Source organism: Procambarus clarkii, chromosome 36, assembly GCF_040958095.1.
Source record: "Procambarus clarkii isolate CNS0578487 chromosome 36, FALCON_Pclarkii_2.0, whole genome shotgun sequence".
Classification (NCBI taxonomy): Eukaryota; Metazoa; Arthropoda; class Malacostraca; order Decapoda; family Cambaridae; genus Procambarus; species Procambarus clarkii.
Genome location: NC_091185.1, coordinates 12,701,607 through 12,719,468, shown reverse-complemented (window position 1 = coordinate 12,719,468; position 17,862 = coordinate 12,701,607). Strand labels below are relative to the sequence as shown.

Here is a 17,862-nt window from a genome sequence, read left to right as displayed (position 1 = left end):
GCTGCTGTATATCTGGGGGTAAGGAAGAAATTTGTGAGACACTAGACCATTGAGCTAGGAGCATGTCAGCATATTCTGCAGGAGTATGATGAAGCTGAACTGGGGCTGAAGGTTTGGTAATGTTTTTAATTTTGTTCCACATTTCTGATAATGTTGTAGTTCTATTGATACCTTGTAGGAATTGTTCCCAATATGTGTTCTTAACTTGACCCTTAAGCTCGCGAAAATCTCTGTTGGCATTAAGGAATGCAAGTAAATTGTCAGCTGTTTTGTCTCGTTTATAAGAGTCATCAAGCTGAAGCACTTTAGCTCGCTCTGCAATAATAACAGGATCCTCTGTCCATGAGGAAGAACGAGTGTTCTTTTTTTTCCTTGATATAACCCAGGTATCATAATAACTGGTAATGATACTGACAAGATCATTGTAAAAGTGGTCCACTGATACAGGTGTATACCCAGTGTACCACTTATGTACATAAGCCTTAAAGTGCTGTTTAAGATTGTCTGGAATGTTAATTTTAACTCTAGGATGAGGATTGGACTTAATATCCGCCACATTGTATTCACAATATATTGCAAAATGATCACTTACTAGTTCTGGGATGAGCTTAACGTTGACGTTGCTATCTACTAGGCTGTATCCAATCACATAATCCAGTCTACCCCCCAATAAATGGGTCTGTTTATCAGTATCATACACAGTAATATTATGATCAGTAAGGTATTTCAAGAAGACCCTTCCATTATTGTTACACTGAACGTCACCAAGAGCAGTGTGACGAGCATTAAAGTCACCCATGCATAACATAGCTGTGTTACCTGTAGGTGTCGGTAGCAGGTCTGCTTTAAGTACATTACATCGTCCATATATGTTATACAGTAGGAAATGGCTATTTGCAGTTTGCAATTTGAATTTTTGATAATGTATACTATCACTCCTATGATTTTTAATTAGTTTACAGATTAATCCACTCTTAATATACGTTAGTAAACCAGTTCCTATACTGTTGTTGTATGCTATATACCCAGGTATCCTGGGTGGGACCTTCTTGATAGTTGTGGACGTATATGGTTCCTGTAAACAGATCACATCCACGTCTCTCATTTTAGCATACAAGATTACGTCATTTATCCGAAGATAAACACTTCGAATATTCCAGGAAAGAAACTTAATTGTTTTTGTTTGATGAGCCATGGTTAAGTGTCAAGGGAATTAAGGTAACGTTTAAGTTCGTAAAACACTTGGAGAACATAAGTAATTTTGTTCCGTGTGTCCTGAGTACTTTTGTTTAGGAGGCGGTTAACCTGAGTAGGAGTTGGTGTTCTCCTAAAGTCTTTATTTTTAAGCAAATCAAGGGTGTCTTGACGATCTAGTTGGGGTGCCAGTGAGGGATCAATGACTACTCTAACACCATTCCCCATGGGGATTTGACACTCACGTTCCGTAGAGACAGGTGAAGTAGCCTCAGCAGCTGCAACATTACCACTCGCATCACTACTGGTGCTGGGAGAATTTACTTGATCACTATCGCTAGCATGATTCACTTCACTATCACCGGGCAGATTCATCACTAATGTTTGTATTTTAGCTTCCAATTCCATAATTTTATTTTTTAACCAGTTAATTTCTTCTGTATCTTTGCTTGTTTGCCTTAGCCCATCGAGGGTTGGAAACTGCTTACTAGAGGTGACATTAGGAGCTTCCAGCTGGGTGCCTCCTGCAGCTGGACCAGACGCCTCTGGCGTCCTGCTCATGGTAGAGAGGGCGGGGCGTCGAGGGCAGTCAGGATGCCAAACATCTACACCTTGACGCATACACCTGGGACACTTCCGGACCAGAGGAGAGGCTTCCTCCCCATCCTCAAGGGTAGGGGGGTCCCTGTGAGGACACTCCCTTGTTTGGTGCTGTTCAGCACAGAGCCACACACAGGGTCATGTTGACAGTACCTAGAGATATGATGAGTACCATGGCACTTATAACAAACAACAGGGGGGGGATACCCAAGGTTTTATAGGACTTGATGGGATGAAATGTCCAAAAAAGGTGTAATGTTTAGGGGGAGGGTCACTGCCATTCCAAACAATGATGATCCTGTTGAGAGGTTGACCATCCTTATGTATCCGTCTTGCCTTGTAGACCCCGTCAAGGGTATAAGCTCTATCAAGAGGATACTCTTTGGGAAAACTGGTACCAATATATTCCTTAAGTTTGTTAGGTCGATTGATGATGTCTTCTCTGGTGAAAACAATATTAGCAATCTCACCTTTAACCAGTTGAGTGATGATATTTTCCTGCTTACGTGACACAAAGATGTAAGGGGATGTTGGTCTAGGTCGGACTATATCGAGGAGTGTTTTGGAGAACCTAGTAGAAAGTTGTTCGAACCATTTAAGTTTATCGTTGGTGGATGTTCCAGCTGGGAATGCCAGGCGCACATAGTCAGCGCGGGGAGCAATAGGAGGCTTGGGTGGGCGGGCCCCTGGCTGGGTGGGCCCACCACCGCCCACCTCCACCGTGTTCACACGGGTTCCGGTGTTTCTGTCATCATTGCCAATGTCCTCATCGCCATCAGCAGAGTCTGCAAGTTTAGACTTTCTTCTCGCATTCCGTGATTGTTACAACTGCCACTCATTTCCGTTATCCAGATCAGCATCGAGTTCCATGTCATCGGGTGACTGCAACCCACTTCGAGCATCAACATATTCCTCGGCGGCGGGCTCAGGATCCATTGCTTGGAGATCACTTGGATTAGCAAGCACAACAGAAGATAGGGTGGTACTGAGCCCGGTTGCCATAACAACGGGCCAGGAGGCGCAGCACAGGGTAGCTGCCCAGGGCTCCACCACTCGCCCAGGCTAGGACACTGTCACCCACCTCATGTAAACACACCACCAGTCGCGCACACACACCACGACCCTGGGAAGGAGGGCCCAAGGACTATTTTACACACGAGGGGAGCGTGGGGCCAGGTACACCACAAGGCGGCCCAGTGCCGTCCCACTGTACCTCTGGGTAGACTCCAGATACCGCCTCACAAATAATGTCTGCATGAAGTTCTATACAATCCAGCTATCCACAACCTACAACAGTTGGTAGTAAAGGTGTCGCACACTTAGTACCGCTGCACCTGAACAATTGGGCACGCTAAAGGCTCAATGTTAGGACTAGGCCTGTGTTAAACCGGACGAGGGACACATCCTGACCAGCCAGTCCCGAGGCTACGGGAGAACTCCAGTATGATGACAACAACAAGGCATGTATAGATGAACTGCCGCGGACAGCAACATTAGCTCTCAGAACGAGAGGAAATTGCTGGTCATGGGGGACCTAAATCAAGGAGGGGTAAATTGGGAATCAAGGAATCCCCATGGTGGGAGAAGAAACGTGGGGAGCAAAGTTATTTGATGTTATAGACAAGAATTTCCTAACACAACATGTGAAAGAAGACTGGAAAGAGGAGGGGATACACCGAGCCTATTAGACCAAATTTTCACCCAGAACGTAGAAGACATCGAGAATTTGGAACATGAAATACCTCTAGAGACCAATGACCATTGTGTCCTAGTCTTTGACTACATGATGGATTTCAAACTTGTGACCAAGGGACAAGAAGTCTGGGAAAGGAGGGTAGACTACATGAATGGGGACTACAGGAGGATAAGGGACTATCTGGGAGAAGTGCAGTGGGAGGAAGAAATTTGAGGAAAAACCGTCCAAGATATGATAGACCTAGTCATACGGAAATGCAAGGAGGCTGAAGAGAGATTTATACCAACAGTAAAGGAACAAAGTAAGAGGGAATATAATAACCCATGGTTTAATAGTCAGTATCCGGAAGCAAAATGAGAAGCAAGAGGGAGTGGAGGAAGTATAAAAGACAAAGGACAGAGGACAACAGGATCAGATGTAACAGAGCTAGGAACGAATACATTAACATAAGAAGAGTATCGGAAAGAAACTATGAGAACGATATGACGATCAAAGCGAAAAAACAACCTAAATTACTACACAGCCATATAAGAAGAAAAATGTCGGTGAACGACCAAGTGACAAGACTAAGGAAAACAGAGGGGGCATATACAGAAAGTGACAAGGAAATCTGCGAAGTACTGAATTCCAGTTTCCATGGTGTGTTCACTACCGAGCCTGAGCAGCTCCCATTGTTGGAAGGGGTTACCCTAGATGAAAGACTATCAAATATAGAGGTGACAGCAGGAGGTAATGAAACAGTTGACAACACTAGATGCAACAAAAGCGGTTGGACCAGACAAAGTATCACCGTGGATACTAAAAGAGACAGTGCTGGCCCTCAGTGTGCCTCTGGCAATGATCTTTAATAAGTCTCTTATGACTGGGGTATCGCCCAATTACTGGAAGAGGGCAATTATTGTACCAATTTTCAAGAAAGGAGAGAGTTAGGAGGCCCTTAACTACAGACCTGTATCACTGACAAGCATCCTCTGCAAAATACTTGAAAGGATAATTAGGCTAAGACTTGTTGCACACCTGGAGAGCATTAGGTTTGTAAAGAAACATCAACATGAGTTCTGGACAGGGAAATCATGCTTAACAAACCTTTTGTAATTTTTTTATAAAATATTGAGGATAAGGCAGGACAGAGATGGTTGGGCAAATTGCATATTTATGGACTGTCAAAAAGCCTTTGATACATTACCGCATATGAGACTACTATTCAAACTTGAGAAGCAAGCACGAGAAAGCGGAAAGGCCCTAGCATGGGTAAGGAACTACCTAACAGGAAGGAGCCAGAGAGTAATGGTAAGGGACGAGATTTCGGACTGACGAACAGTAACGAGTGGAGTACCTCAAGGATCGGTGCTGGCACCACTTCTATTTCTAATTTACGTAAATGACATGTTTACAGGAGTAGAATCCTACAAGTCAATGTTTGCGGATGACGCAAAATTAATGAGAAGAGTTGTGACAGATGAGAATTGTTGGATCCTCCAAGAGGACCTAAACAGGTTGTAGAGATGGTCAGAGAAATGGCTACTGGAGTTCAACACGAGTAAATTTAAAGTTATGGAAATGGGATCAGGTGATAGGAGACCAAAAGGACAATACACAATGAAGGGGAACTGCCTACCTGTGACGATATGAGAAAGAGACCTGTGAGTGGGCGTAACACCTAATCTAACTCCTGAGGTTCATATAAATAGGATAACGACAGCAGCGTACTCTACACTGGCAAAAGTTAGAACATCATTCAAAAACCTAAGTGTGGAGGCTCTTAGGACGCTTTACACTTCACGTGAGACCCGTTTTAGAGTATGCCGCACCATCATGGAGTCCCCACCTAAAGAAACTGGGAAAGGTTCAGAAGTTTGCGACGAGGCTCGTCCCAGAGTTATGAGGGATGGGATATGAAGATCGCCGGAAGGAACTGAACCTTACGACACTAGAAAATAGAAGGGAGAGGGGGGGATATGATAGGAACGTATAAAATACTCAGGGGGAATTGACAAAGTGGAAATTGATGAAATGTTCACACGTAATATTGACAGAACGAGGGGACATGGGTGAAAACTGGAAACTCAGATGAATCACAGAGATGTTAGGAAATTTTGTTTTATCGTGAGAGTAGTTTAAAAATGGAATGCACTTAAGGAACAGGTTGTGGAAGCAAACTTTATTCATAATTTTAAAACTAGTTATGATAGAGAAATGGGACAGGAGTCATTGCTGTAAACAACCGATGGCTAGAAAGGCGGAATCCAAGAGTCAATGCTCGATCCTGCATGCAAAAATAGATGAGTACACACATTAAATATTAGAAAGACCTTTTTTAGTGTGAGAGTGGTTGACAAATGGAAGGCATTAGGAAGTGATGTGGTGGAGGCAGACTCCATACACAGTTTAAAGTGAAGATATGATAGAGCTAATCAATCAACTAGGCTTGATTGACAGTTGAGAGGCGTGACCAAAGAGCCAAAGCTCAACCCCCGCAAGTACAAATAGGTGAGTACACAAACACCAAACAAAATCCAAACTCTCTCAGACACGCAAATACACACACACAGAGCCCCGCGGCTGAGTTGACAGCATCGGAAGTCGTAGTCTTAAGGGCCCGGATTCGATTTTCAGCCAAGGAAGAAACAAATAAGCAGAGGTTCGTTTTTGAAAAACAGCGCCATCTGTTGCACATAATAGCAACATTCGCGCTATACTAAATACGTCACGAATTCCATTTCAATGTTTCCGATTGCATTAATAAATTTTATTTTCGTATATTTCGATTAATTTTATTTTTTATTGAATTATTTTGTGTGACATTGTGTTGGAATTGAGCTGTGTTGTTTATCATACCGTTCATTTCGTAAGTATAAGTATAGATGCCACACCTGTGACAGGTAAAACTATGCATTTTTTGACAAACAGCGCCATCTGTTGCATGCATGAGCAACACACATGCTATACTAAATATGTTGCAATTCCATTTCAATGTTCCTGATTGCATTGATAAATTGAATTTTCGTAAATTTTGATTTATTTTCATTTTGATTTATTTATTTTGTGTGAATTGCGTTGGAATTGAGCTGTGTTGTTTACAATACCATTCATTTTATGAGTATAGTTTATTTTTTTTATTTTTTCATGTTTTCATTTAATTTTTTTACTGTTTTTTGTTAACTGTTTTTCTTATATTTCAGCGATGGGAACATCAGATCACTTGATGTTCCCAATTTTCTGACGGGAACATCGCCCCATTTGGGAAGGCATAGGACGAGGGCGTGGGGAATGGGGGAGGGGGGATATGACGAGGGGACGGAAGTGAGAGATGGTGGGGAGAACGAGGGAACTAGGGAGGGGGTAATGGTGGGGAAGGATGAGGGGACAGGGGAGTTTGGAATGGCGGGGATGAGGGGATGGGGGAATGGAGAATGGTGGAGGGGAAAAAGAGACAATGGAGTGGGGGCATTGTGGGAAGAAAGAGGGGATGGTTGAGTGGGGGAATGGTGGGGAGGCCGAGGAGACGGGTGAAGAGAGAATGGTGGGGAGGACTGAGGGACAGAGAAGGTTGCTGTGGCTCAGCATCACAACAACGTGTGGCTGGTACTGCTAGTAATAAATATATACAAACACATACAGAGCCTCGTCGCTGAGTGGACAGTACTTGGGGGTCATAGTTCTAAGGGCCCACGTTCGATTCCAGACGAAGGTAGAAAAAAACATGAAATGCACCTATTCACCTAGCAGTAAATAAGTATAAGTACCTTTGGAGTTAGACAGATGTTACGAGCTGCTTCCTGGGTGTGTGTGTCAAAAAAAATAATTTGATTGGTTGACAATTGAGAGGCGGGCCAAAAGAGCAGAGCTCATCCCCCGGAAGCACAAGTAGGTGAATACAACAAGGTGAATACACAAGGAATCGTTCAGGACCCTGTATACCATTTATGTCAGACCAATCCTGGAATATGCAGCTCCAGCCTGGAGTTCATACCTAGTTAAACACAAGACAAAGTTAGAGAAGATTCAGCGGTATGCCACCAGGCTCGTCCCGGAACTGAGAGGATTGAGCTACAAGGAAAGGCTAAAGGAGCTGAACCTCACGTCCCTGGAAAACAGAAGAGTAAGGGGAGATATGATATCCACCTACAAAATTCTCAGGGGAATTGACAGGGTGGACAAAGACAAACTCTTCAGCACGGGTGGGACACGAACAAAGGGACACAGGTGGAAACTTAGTACCCAGATGAGCCACAGAGACGTTAGAAAGAATTTTTTCAGTGTCAGAGCAGTTAATAAATGGAATGCATTAGGAAGTGATGTGGTGGAGGCTGAATCTATACACAGTTTCAAATGTAGATATGATAGAGCCCAGTAGGCTCAGGAATCTGTACACCAGTTGATTGACAGTTGAGAGATGGGAGCAAAGAGACAAAGCTCAACCCCCGCATGTACAATTAGGTGAGTACAAACACAAACAAACCACATGCACATTCACTCTAATTGTTTTAATTTTAAATACATGCATTAAACTTCATAAAAAATGTAATTTGTACGTAAGCTAAAATATCTAAGATTTGGCTGACTGAAAATAAATTATTTTGATAGTTAAAGAGCTACTTAATATACAAAGTTTCAGTGTTACCTTTCTACAACTATTTAAAAACGTTAGCGAAACATTTTGTCTGATGGGCTGTGAAAGGTCAAGTTAGACAAGGAAACGTCTTGGTAGGGAGAAGAGGGACCATGATAGGGTGTGAAAGGTCGTGGTTGGCCCGGAATGGTTGTGGAAGGCTGAGAAGTCGCCATTAGCTGAGTACTGTGGAAGAAGTTAGAGTATGTGGGGAGGTGCCATGATAGGTTGTGAAAGATCAAGGTTGGCTATAAGACATCAATGTAGGCAAGTATGGGCAATAATAGGCTGAACCAGGCCATTGTAGGCTGGTAGAGGGTAAGAATAAGGTAGGAATGGTTTTGTAGAGCTCTTGCAGGCATAGTAGACTGAGAAAGGTGGTCTATTGGTACCAAGAAATCTCAGAAAATCCGAGTTGTTGTTAGTTGCTAGGAAAGCGTAAAGTCTCAAGAAGATTTTGGTGACAAGTAACTATAAACTAGGTTCAAAATACTAATTAAGTTATTCTTAATATTTGAAATGTATCAGCTGTATTAATAACCTCGAATACTCTTATGGCCATGTATGATGTTCTGAAAACATTTGAAATGGCTTGAACCAGCCACCCTACTCGCTGAGTGGGAAGATGAGTCAGGTCAACATATGGAGGCGCGTGTTGACGGCTCAAGAGATCCTTGACCTGGCTCGCTGTAAGGTCAACATGGTGGGTGACGTCGTCAACTGGGAGGGCCAATGGACGATGAATGACCTGGAGGAAGAGGTGAGTATACATTTATAACAACATGCAAAATAACAATACATGCAAGGTTCGTAAACATAGAAACTGATTTCCTGTCCATCCAAACATGCCGTAACCGGCAGAGAGACGACCTTGCAAGATCGACGTTCGATTCCAGAAGTGGACATAGTTGGGCACCTATCATTTATCCCGTCCATATATACCAGCTCCTTGTCCTCATATCTGAGCACCTTGTCCTCATATCTGAACACCTTGTCCTCATATCTGAGCACCTTGTCCTCATATCTGAGCACCTTGTCCTCATATCTGAGCACCTTGTCCTCATATCTGAGCACCTTGTCCTCATATCTGAGCACCTTGTCCTCATATCTGAGCACCTTGTCCTCATATACCAGCTCCTTTTCTATTTTGCCCACATAGTCCAGATCTTTGTCCTTATATCTAAGCGCTTTATTCTCATATGCCTGCAATTTGTTCTCATATCCAAGCACCATGTCCTCATACCCAAGCATTTTTGTTTAATAATCAGCTCTTTATTGTCCTATGCCAGCAACTTGTCCCCATATACCAGCTCCATATGTCACAATATCCCAGCCACTTGTCCCCATATACCAGCTCCATATGTCACAATATCCCAGCAACTTGTCCCCATATACCAGCTCCATATGTCACAATATCCCAGCAACTTGTCCCCATATACCAGCTCCATATGTCACAATATCCCAGCAACTTGTCCCCATATACCAGCTCCATATGTCACAATATCCCAGCAACTTGTCCCCATATACCAGCTCCATATGTCACAATATCCCAGCAACTTGTCCCCATATACCAGCTCCATATGTCACAATATCCCAGCAACTTGTCCCCATATACCAGCTCCATATGTCACAATATCCCAGCAACTTGTCCCCATATACCAGCTCCATATGTCACAATATCCCAGTTCCTTGTTCTCATACCTCAGCTTCATGTCCTAGTATTCTAGCTCCATGTTCTTATAGGCACCTCACAGTCCTTATGGGCGCGTGACAGGTGGGTGGACAGCACTTCGGATTCGTAGTCCTGAGGTTTCGGGTTCGATCCCCGGTGGAGGCGGAGACAGATGGGCAAAATGTTTCTTTCACCCTGATGTGCCTGTTACCTAGCAGTAAATAGGTACCTGGGAGTTAGACAGCTGCTATGGGCTACTTCCTGGGGGGGGGGGTGTAATAAGAAGGAGGCCTGGTCGAGGACCGGGACACGGGGACGCTAAGCCCCGAAATCATCTCAAGATTGTAACCCATCTATTATTTTCCTAATATCCCACCTCTTTGTTCTCATATCCCAGCTCCTTGTCCTCATATCCCAGCTTCTTGTCCTCATATCTAGACGAGTTCACCATAACCTGTGCACCATGGAAATTTTAGTCACCAATAGCTAAATCTAAAACAAGGACATCAGCAACAACCTAATATCTCAGCTCTTTTTCCTAATATAACAGCGCCTTGTTATCAGATAACAATTCTTTGTCCTCATATCCATTTTCCTTGTCCTCATATCCCCGCTTCTTATTCCTTACATTACTTTTGTAGGGAAACTGACGCATGGGATTTATTTATTCAGCAATTTATTTTAATTTATTTCTTATGTTAATTTATTTATTTCGATAGCGGACAGTGTGAATTTATATTGCCACAAATCGTTTTCTACACAAGCTGGGGAGTTTATATTATGTTGTCTATCAATCGAAATTAATCTGTTGGTAGACATTCACTACATTGTTAATACTACATAGGTTAGTAAATACTGGGGAAGGCTTCAGCACCCTGTTATTGGTGTAGAGTAAGTGGTTAGCGAGCCAGTCACGTGGTCTCCCGTCTTGGAGTGTTTCCACATAAATAACTCAACTTCTTAACTCACCTGCCAACGAGATTGCACAGGAATATTTGTTGCACATAAATTTTTCTGTTTACATGTTTATTATAATATTTTGAAAGAGAAGTTTGACTTATTGCTCACCCTTGGGCTAATTGTTTATATACGGCATAACCATAGCAGTAAATATATATAATTAATAGAGCTCTATAAATCATTTAGTATACTGTACGGATACAATGCCTTCCTTGGTAACGATGATGTCAGTTTGGGCTAACTCTTCGATAATAACTTGGCTGGGCCAAATTTGTCCTATTTTTGCCACCCGATTTTTGACAGGCGGCAAAAAATTAACTCATAAATAATGAAATAATCGATATGGCAACACGACACGCTTGAACTGTCCAGATTCAAAATGTCTACTGCCCACCCCGCTCTCTCCCTCGGGCCTCAGCTGTTCTCCAGATGCGTTTTATCAAGAAGTAGTTTATCTATGATCTATTTTAGTACTGATAATTAGGTTGGTTCAATGGAAGACGTTGTTATGGTGTTTACAGTCCAGAGACTGATGTTTTAAGAAGAATTCCCAATATTATTAGCTGGTGAATTTAATAGCGATGTGGCAATGATAACCCCATTTACTTCCAGGGGAAAATTCCACTGCTCTCTCGTTTTCTTAGGATGAATAATGTAGTACAAAAACCGCAGTAATATTAACATCTTATTGTATTAAATGTTAGTAATGGTGTCGGTTTTTCCGACAACTTTCAACTGTTGTACAGTCTTACTGACTTAATGCATTCTCATGAGAATTACAGCACCTTCCTACATCTGAGCAAAGAGTCATCCACTGCACTGTTCTTCATGTATGTTAGACCAGTGCTTGAGTATTGATCGCCAGCATGGAGCCGTTTTCTCAACAAGCACATAATACACTTTGCGAAATATTGATTTTTGCCACCAGACCTGAAAAACATTAGTTACTAGGATAAAGATAATGATCCTCACATCACTGAGGGAAAGAAGACATATGGAAGACATGATCCCAACAATTTATCTGTGACAAAATAATCACCAGTGTATCAAAAGTATAAAGAGACATTCATGGAATTTGATGAGTTAGGGGGATGGAAAGTATGCATTTATATGAGTCAAAAATACAATATAAGTAGGCAGTTAACTTGAGAGTAGTGAAAAAATTTAGTAAAGAAGGTATATTGGTTACATGACATGGTGTTTTAATAGGTCAAATGAGCCCCTAACCACCAGAAACTAACATAAGTGTCTCACCTATCGTTTCCTCCCTGCAGGAAGTGTCGTTAGGGGAGCTGTGTGAGTCGCAGACCAGGGGCATCCAGACGATTAGACTTCCACTGCTGAGTTACCACCACGCAGTACAGGTGTGCCTCGCTCTCAGGGGAGTCATCAGAGCACCTACTACTATACAGGAGCTCGTCACTGAAAAGGCTGTCTTTAAGGGATACCAAGGTGCGTGTTAAACGCTAGGCGGTCAATAATATTATGGAGCTCACTTTCGCGCAAGAAACTGGAGTACTCCCTCTTTATATTATATTATATATATATATATATATATATATATATATATATATATATTATATATATATATATATATATATATATATATATATATATATATATATATATATATATATATATATATATAGAGAGAGAGAGAGAGAGAGAGAGAGAGAGAGAGAGAGAGAGAGAGAGAGAGAGAGAGAGAGAGAGAGAGAGAGAGAGAGAGAGAGAGAGAGAGAGAGAAAGCTCCTCTCATGAAAGGTTCAAACGTCAGACAGACAGGTGTAATGAACACACTGACTAGTCCAGTACCTTGACCAAATGGTTACCCGACTGTTAAAAGTCATTGGTAGCCTAGGCTGTTTCTTCCAATGACACAACATCAACTCGGTACCCACACACCAGGAGTTTGTTTTCATTGACACAATTCACTTATTTCAGAGAACATGGAACCCCATTTTTTACACTAAGTGGCATGAACCGCAAGCAGTCATATCAGAAAGAGCTCCTCTCATGAAAGGTTCAAATCTTAGACAGACAGGTGTAACAACATGGAAGCCATAGATCACTAAGAACTCAAATTAACCCGCCCTGGATACGAACCCATGCCGTCCAGGATGACCCATAAACTTACTCAGTACCGTGACCACCGGCACTGTGTATGATCATGGGTGCGGTGGTTTCAGACAACCCACATTACAGTGAGGTTCAGTGCCAGGCGGCAAGTGCCGATCGCACTGAACCAACTTGGCATATCAACCGTCAGTACTCATTCAAACATTATCACTCATTTCACTGTACTTCGTAACTTTTTCCGCCCCGAGCATATACAGGTGCAATTTTGTTTCACAAAATACAACTCATAGTATAACATAAGATCATTATATACACACACAAGAGAAAATATTATCATAGGCGAAGATACAAAGAGAGAGTTTCTATCTACAAGAGTTGGTAGTACTGAGCCCGGTTGGCAAGCTAGGAGGGGGTTAGGGGGGGGGGAGGAAAGGGAGGATTCAAAAGATTACTGCCAAGTCAACCGCCAACACTCTTCTATAATACAATATTCATTAATTCATAATGATACAGCAATACAAATTATATATACACAACATTATCTCTAAACCCTGCTATGTGTATATATCCTCCAAATACATATATATCAATTTTAATTAGGTCAGTAGGTATCAAGAAAAGTAGGCTACTGCTCTTAACCTTCTACTACAGAATATATCTATTAATATATAATAATATTTCATACAACAGTGATACATGTCAAGTACTGGTTTACTACGTAAGAAAAAATACGGAAAACACATTATAGTATAGCCAATAATGGTAGTTTATATATTCAAAATATAAGTGATACTAGGCTATCCTGCCTTATATCCCAATATGGTATGATCACAACATAAACCAGTCATACTGGGGTATGTTGGGTCATAACAAATAGCAGAGCAGAACAATATAACAATGGAACATGTCTGGGTGCAGCAGCAACCAATCAAGATGAACAATAAAAACTCAAAATTTATACTGGCACTAATCAAGGACAGGTCAGGTCAGCTTAAAGGTGTAAGCAGTAACTATGCTGTCAATTATGTTGTAACCTTGCTAATCCACTGGGGATTAGCAATGGTACAACCTTTTAATATTCATCAAACGATGCTGGGGAAACCTCACATAAACTGTTGTATATAACATAAAGGACAGACCGAGGTCAGAGAGCGAGTGAGAGCTGTGGGTATATGTGTGTATGTGGGTAGTGCACGAACCTTGGGAAGGAAGAACATCAGCTTTCCTCAGGTCAAGTGCGGAAATTTATCTATTTATCTGTGAACGTAAATAGAGCTCTCTAGTCTGTGCTCTCTTCACGTACCTCTTTAATTCAGTTTCCTCAACTGGGGAAGTATAGTTTGGAAAATCCATTAATATATCCAATTAGAATAATGTTTGTAGGAAAATCCTAGTAGGCTTTATTCTTTTTCTTTTTATGAATATTCAGATATTTACTTTAAATTATTTTTTGTTACTTGAATATGATATTATTGTTATTTTATTATTTTCTAGTTAAACTTCAATATTGAATTATTGTTCTTAGTTTTTTAGTGGACTGTATATTATAATTCAACCTGCTAAAGCTTATCACACACAATGGAAGGGACAAATGCTTACACCACTGTGAGTGGATAACTGTAGGCAAATGTTTACCTTATTGTTACTATATAAATTATAAATCATTCCACATATGGTCGTCTAATCTACAATTCTTATAACTAATTATAAACTACTCTATCTACAGTGTCAAAGAACATATAGGCCTTAGCTGGGTGGTTGTAATGGCCTAATTAGGTTGTCTGTTCCACTTCAGATTAGGGTGTGGCCCTGTGCCTCAGAGAGCATAAATGGCGTCCTGGGCAACTGGCGTCTATGTGTACAACAGAGTAAAACCAGTTATATTCGGGGCCAACTGTCTGCTTCAGTAACTTCCCTCACAATTGCCATTTTGAGATGTTTAACATTAGTAAAGCACATTAACATATAAGGTACATGTGACATGAATATCTGTGTATGTAGTAAGGAGGTGAGTAAAATGCTACTCACTCTGTTTATTTTTTTCTCATGCTAATAACCGGCTACTTAATCTATTTTATACGGTGCACCAAATAATACCAGAATACAAAGCAGTCGGATACTCAAGCATTACTGTGGTTGTTGAGAGGCTGTTGTGGTTGCTGCTCGCTTGTTGACACATAATCTGGGTGTCTTAACGAGTTTTGCCGGCGCGTAAAGAGCCACCTCTACAGCAAGTCGTTTGTTATGATTCTTTGTTGTTGTTGTTGATTTAGGGTCGACGACGATCGTGGGATAGATGCGCCCCGGCTTACCCGTTAAGGGTGAATCGTGAAGCTAGGAAAGGTAAAACGCCAAGCCAAAACGCGAAACGAGTGACGCCAATCACTAGAAACTAATATGCCATACGGCAAGTAAACGCACAGTCAGGCAGATGATTGGGGAGTCCCAGGAGTCCCTCAGGGTGACAAGCACCGGCGCCGCTCCACACAGAGAACACCAGGTAGCAAAACCAAAACTCTGCCCCCAACTAAAACAAAAAATCATCCAGCGTCCTCCGGCAGAGCAGAAGCCGGCCGCCCAGCACGGCTGAGGGCACACCAGGAACCCACCAAGACCCGCCAACCCCCGGCACCTCTCGGCCAAGCCGGCCCCCAAACACCGTCACATCCCCGGGAGAACCTGCCAGAACACGCCAAAAAAAAAAAATCTATCAACAATCCCGTGACCGAAGAAAAAATCTATCAACAATCCCGTGACCGAAGAAAAAATCTACCAACAATCCCGTGACCCAAGGCGATATGTGCGCCAGGCGTCGTACAATCGGACCATTGAAGAGGGATGCCAAACGGCAGTTGCAAAGCCAAAACGCGAAAACAGAAGGTGATCCGGCGGCTCCCAGGCGGAGGAGGTATCCAGACGTCCGCTCGGCATCATGGTTGAACCAGGAGTCTTATGAGTCTTTGTTGTGACGCTGCCCTCTCTGTGTTGTGATAATATCCTGGTTGTACTTTGGATTTTATTTAACAGTAACAAGGGAGTCAAGCTATACTTCTTGTGTTGGTAATTATATTCAGTCCTTGTGAACACTTTTTTATTGAGTTTAAACACTAGACTGTTGTTTGAGAGAAATAAGATTTAAATATATACATGTCTGTTGGATGACGTCATGGAATACCTGTTCTCTGATTTTTTCATGGGGTAACTGCATTATTTTGTGTGTCGGATTTCCAACAATTTTTTAACGATTGATCCCTTGTGTGTTGATTGTACCTGGGGAACATATTACTACATATCAATTCGCCTGGCATTCCTCCTCGAGACAGTCATTATCGGTACTAGAGTGTCGATAGCAAACTGTTATATGTATGTTCCCTGTAGTGAACAATAAGTGTTTTAAAGATTATTCGAGCTAAGGGCCAGCAAACTGGTACTACTTTTGGCATGGCACTCCTAACCAAGAATTAGGTGACACAGAATACTCCTGGTTCCTTGGTCCAGATATCTTAGAATAAAATCTTATTCTGATCTTTCGGTAATGATGGCCTCCTGGTCGACGATCGGGCCGCGGGGTCGCTAAGCCCCAGAATCACCTCATGGAATCACCTCAGGGTATGGTAGTATTTATATGCAGGCGATGAGTCACAATAACATGGCTGAAGTATGTTGACCAGACCACACACTAGAAGTTGAAGGGACGACGACGTTTCGGTCCGTCCTGGACCATTCTCAAGTCGATTGTGAAGAAGAGGTAGAGACAGGCAATAAATTGGCAAGAGAGCGCTGAGGAGCAAAGTAAGGTGTAGGGGATAGTAGTAATAATGAGAACTGCAGAGGGCCTATTGGCCCATACGAGGCAGCTCCTATTATAACCACCGAATGAGAAGGAGATAGTAATAGGAATAAGAAGAGGATAGCAAGGGAGCGTAGGAGAAGACAATGAACAGAAAAAGGGGAGAAGAAAGAAAAGGAAAGAGAAAGAAAGATAAATGGAAGGGGTAAGCTTATGTTAAGTCACGTTTGTTAGAAAGATTAGAGCATTTGAGTATATACTGTGAAAGGGAAGAGTCCACAGCAACAAAGCCAGGACTCAAGTTCATGTTGGGTACATTGTGTATCAGAGCCGATTCAACAAGACGGCGTCTGTGAAGAGTAGAGGCAGGAATGATTATTTTGGAGGAAGACCAATCAATGGGATGATTAGAATCCCTCACATGGCAGAAGAGAGCATTGTTAGTCTGTCTGAATGACAGACTTAAAGAACACAAGAGAAGTGTTAAGTCTGCAGACACTAACAATGCTCTCTTCTGCCATGTGAGGGATTCTAATCATCCCATTGATTGGTCTTCCTCCAAAATAATCTTTCCTGCCTCTACTCTTCACAGACGCCGTCTTGTAGAATCGGCTCTGATAGACAATGTACCCAACATGAACTTGAGTAGTGGCTTTGTTGCTGTGGACTCTTCCCTTTCACAGTATATACTCAAATGCTCTAATCTTTCTAACAAACGTGACTTAACATAAGCTTACCCCTTCCATTTATCTTTCTTTCTCTTTCCTTTTCTTTTTTCTCCCCTTTTTCTGTTCATTGTCTTCTCCTACGCTCCCTTGCTATCCTCATCTTATTCCTATTACTATCTCCTTCTCATTCGGTGGTTATAATAGGAGCTGCCTCGTATGGGCCAATAGGCCCTCTGCAGTTCTCATTATTACTACTATCCCCTACACCTTACTTTGCTCCTCAGCTCTCTCTTGCCTATTTATTGCCTGTCTCTACCTCCTCTTCACAATCGACTTGAGAATGGTCCAGGACGAACCGAAACGTCGTCGTCCCTTCAACTTCTAGCGTGTGGTCTGGTCAACTAGTATTTATATATTTTGTTGATAAGCAGTAGCGGCTAGATGAGGGATTACTTAATATGGGGACTATTTATCATGGAGACTGGCTAAACGTTCTCGGGGCTACTGAGCAAGGGGACTGTATAAACATTCTGGAGGACTATTGAGTATCCGGTCTGTATAAACGTTCTGGGAGGTGCAGAGCAAGGGGGG

The 17,862-nt window shown here is 42.2% G+C and overlaps 1 protein-coding gene across 1 annotated transcript in view; it reads left to right on the top strand.

The window, feature by feature from the left end:
* LOC123756207 (uncharacterized) overlaps positions 1–17,862 on the top strand; it is a 376,309-nt gene that overhangs the window by 162,389 nt on the left and 196,058 nt on the right. Inside the window, exons 6-7 of the mRNA XM_069336649.1 lie at positions 8,704–8,862; positions 12,009–12,186. Coding sequence (XP_069192750.1) covers positions 8,704–8,862; positions 12,009–12,186 — 337 coding nt within the window. The remainder of the gene's footprint in view (positions 1–8,703; positions 8,863–12,008; positions 12,187–17,862) is intronic.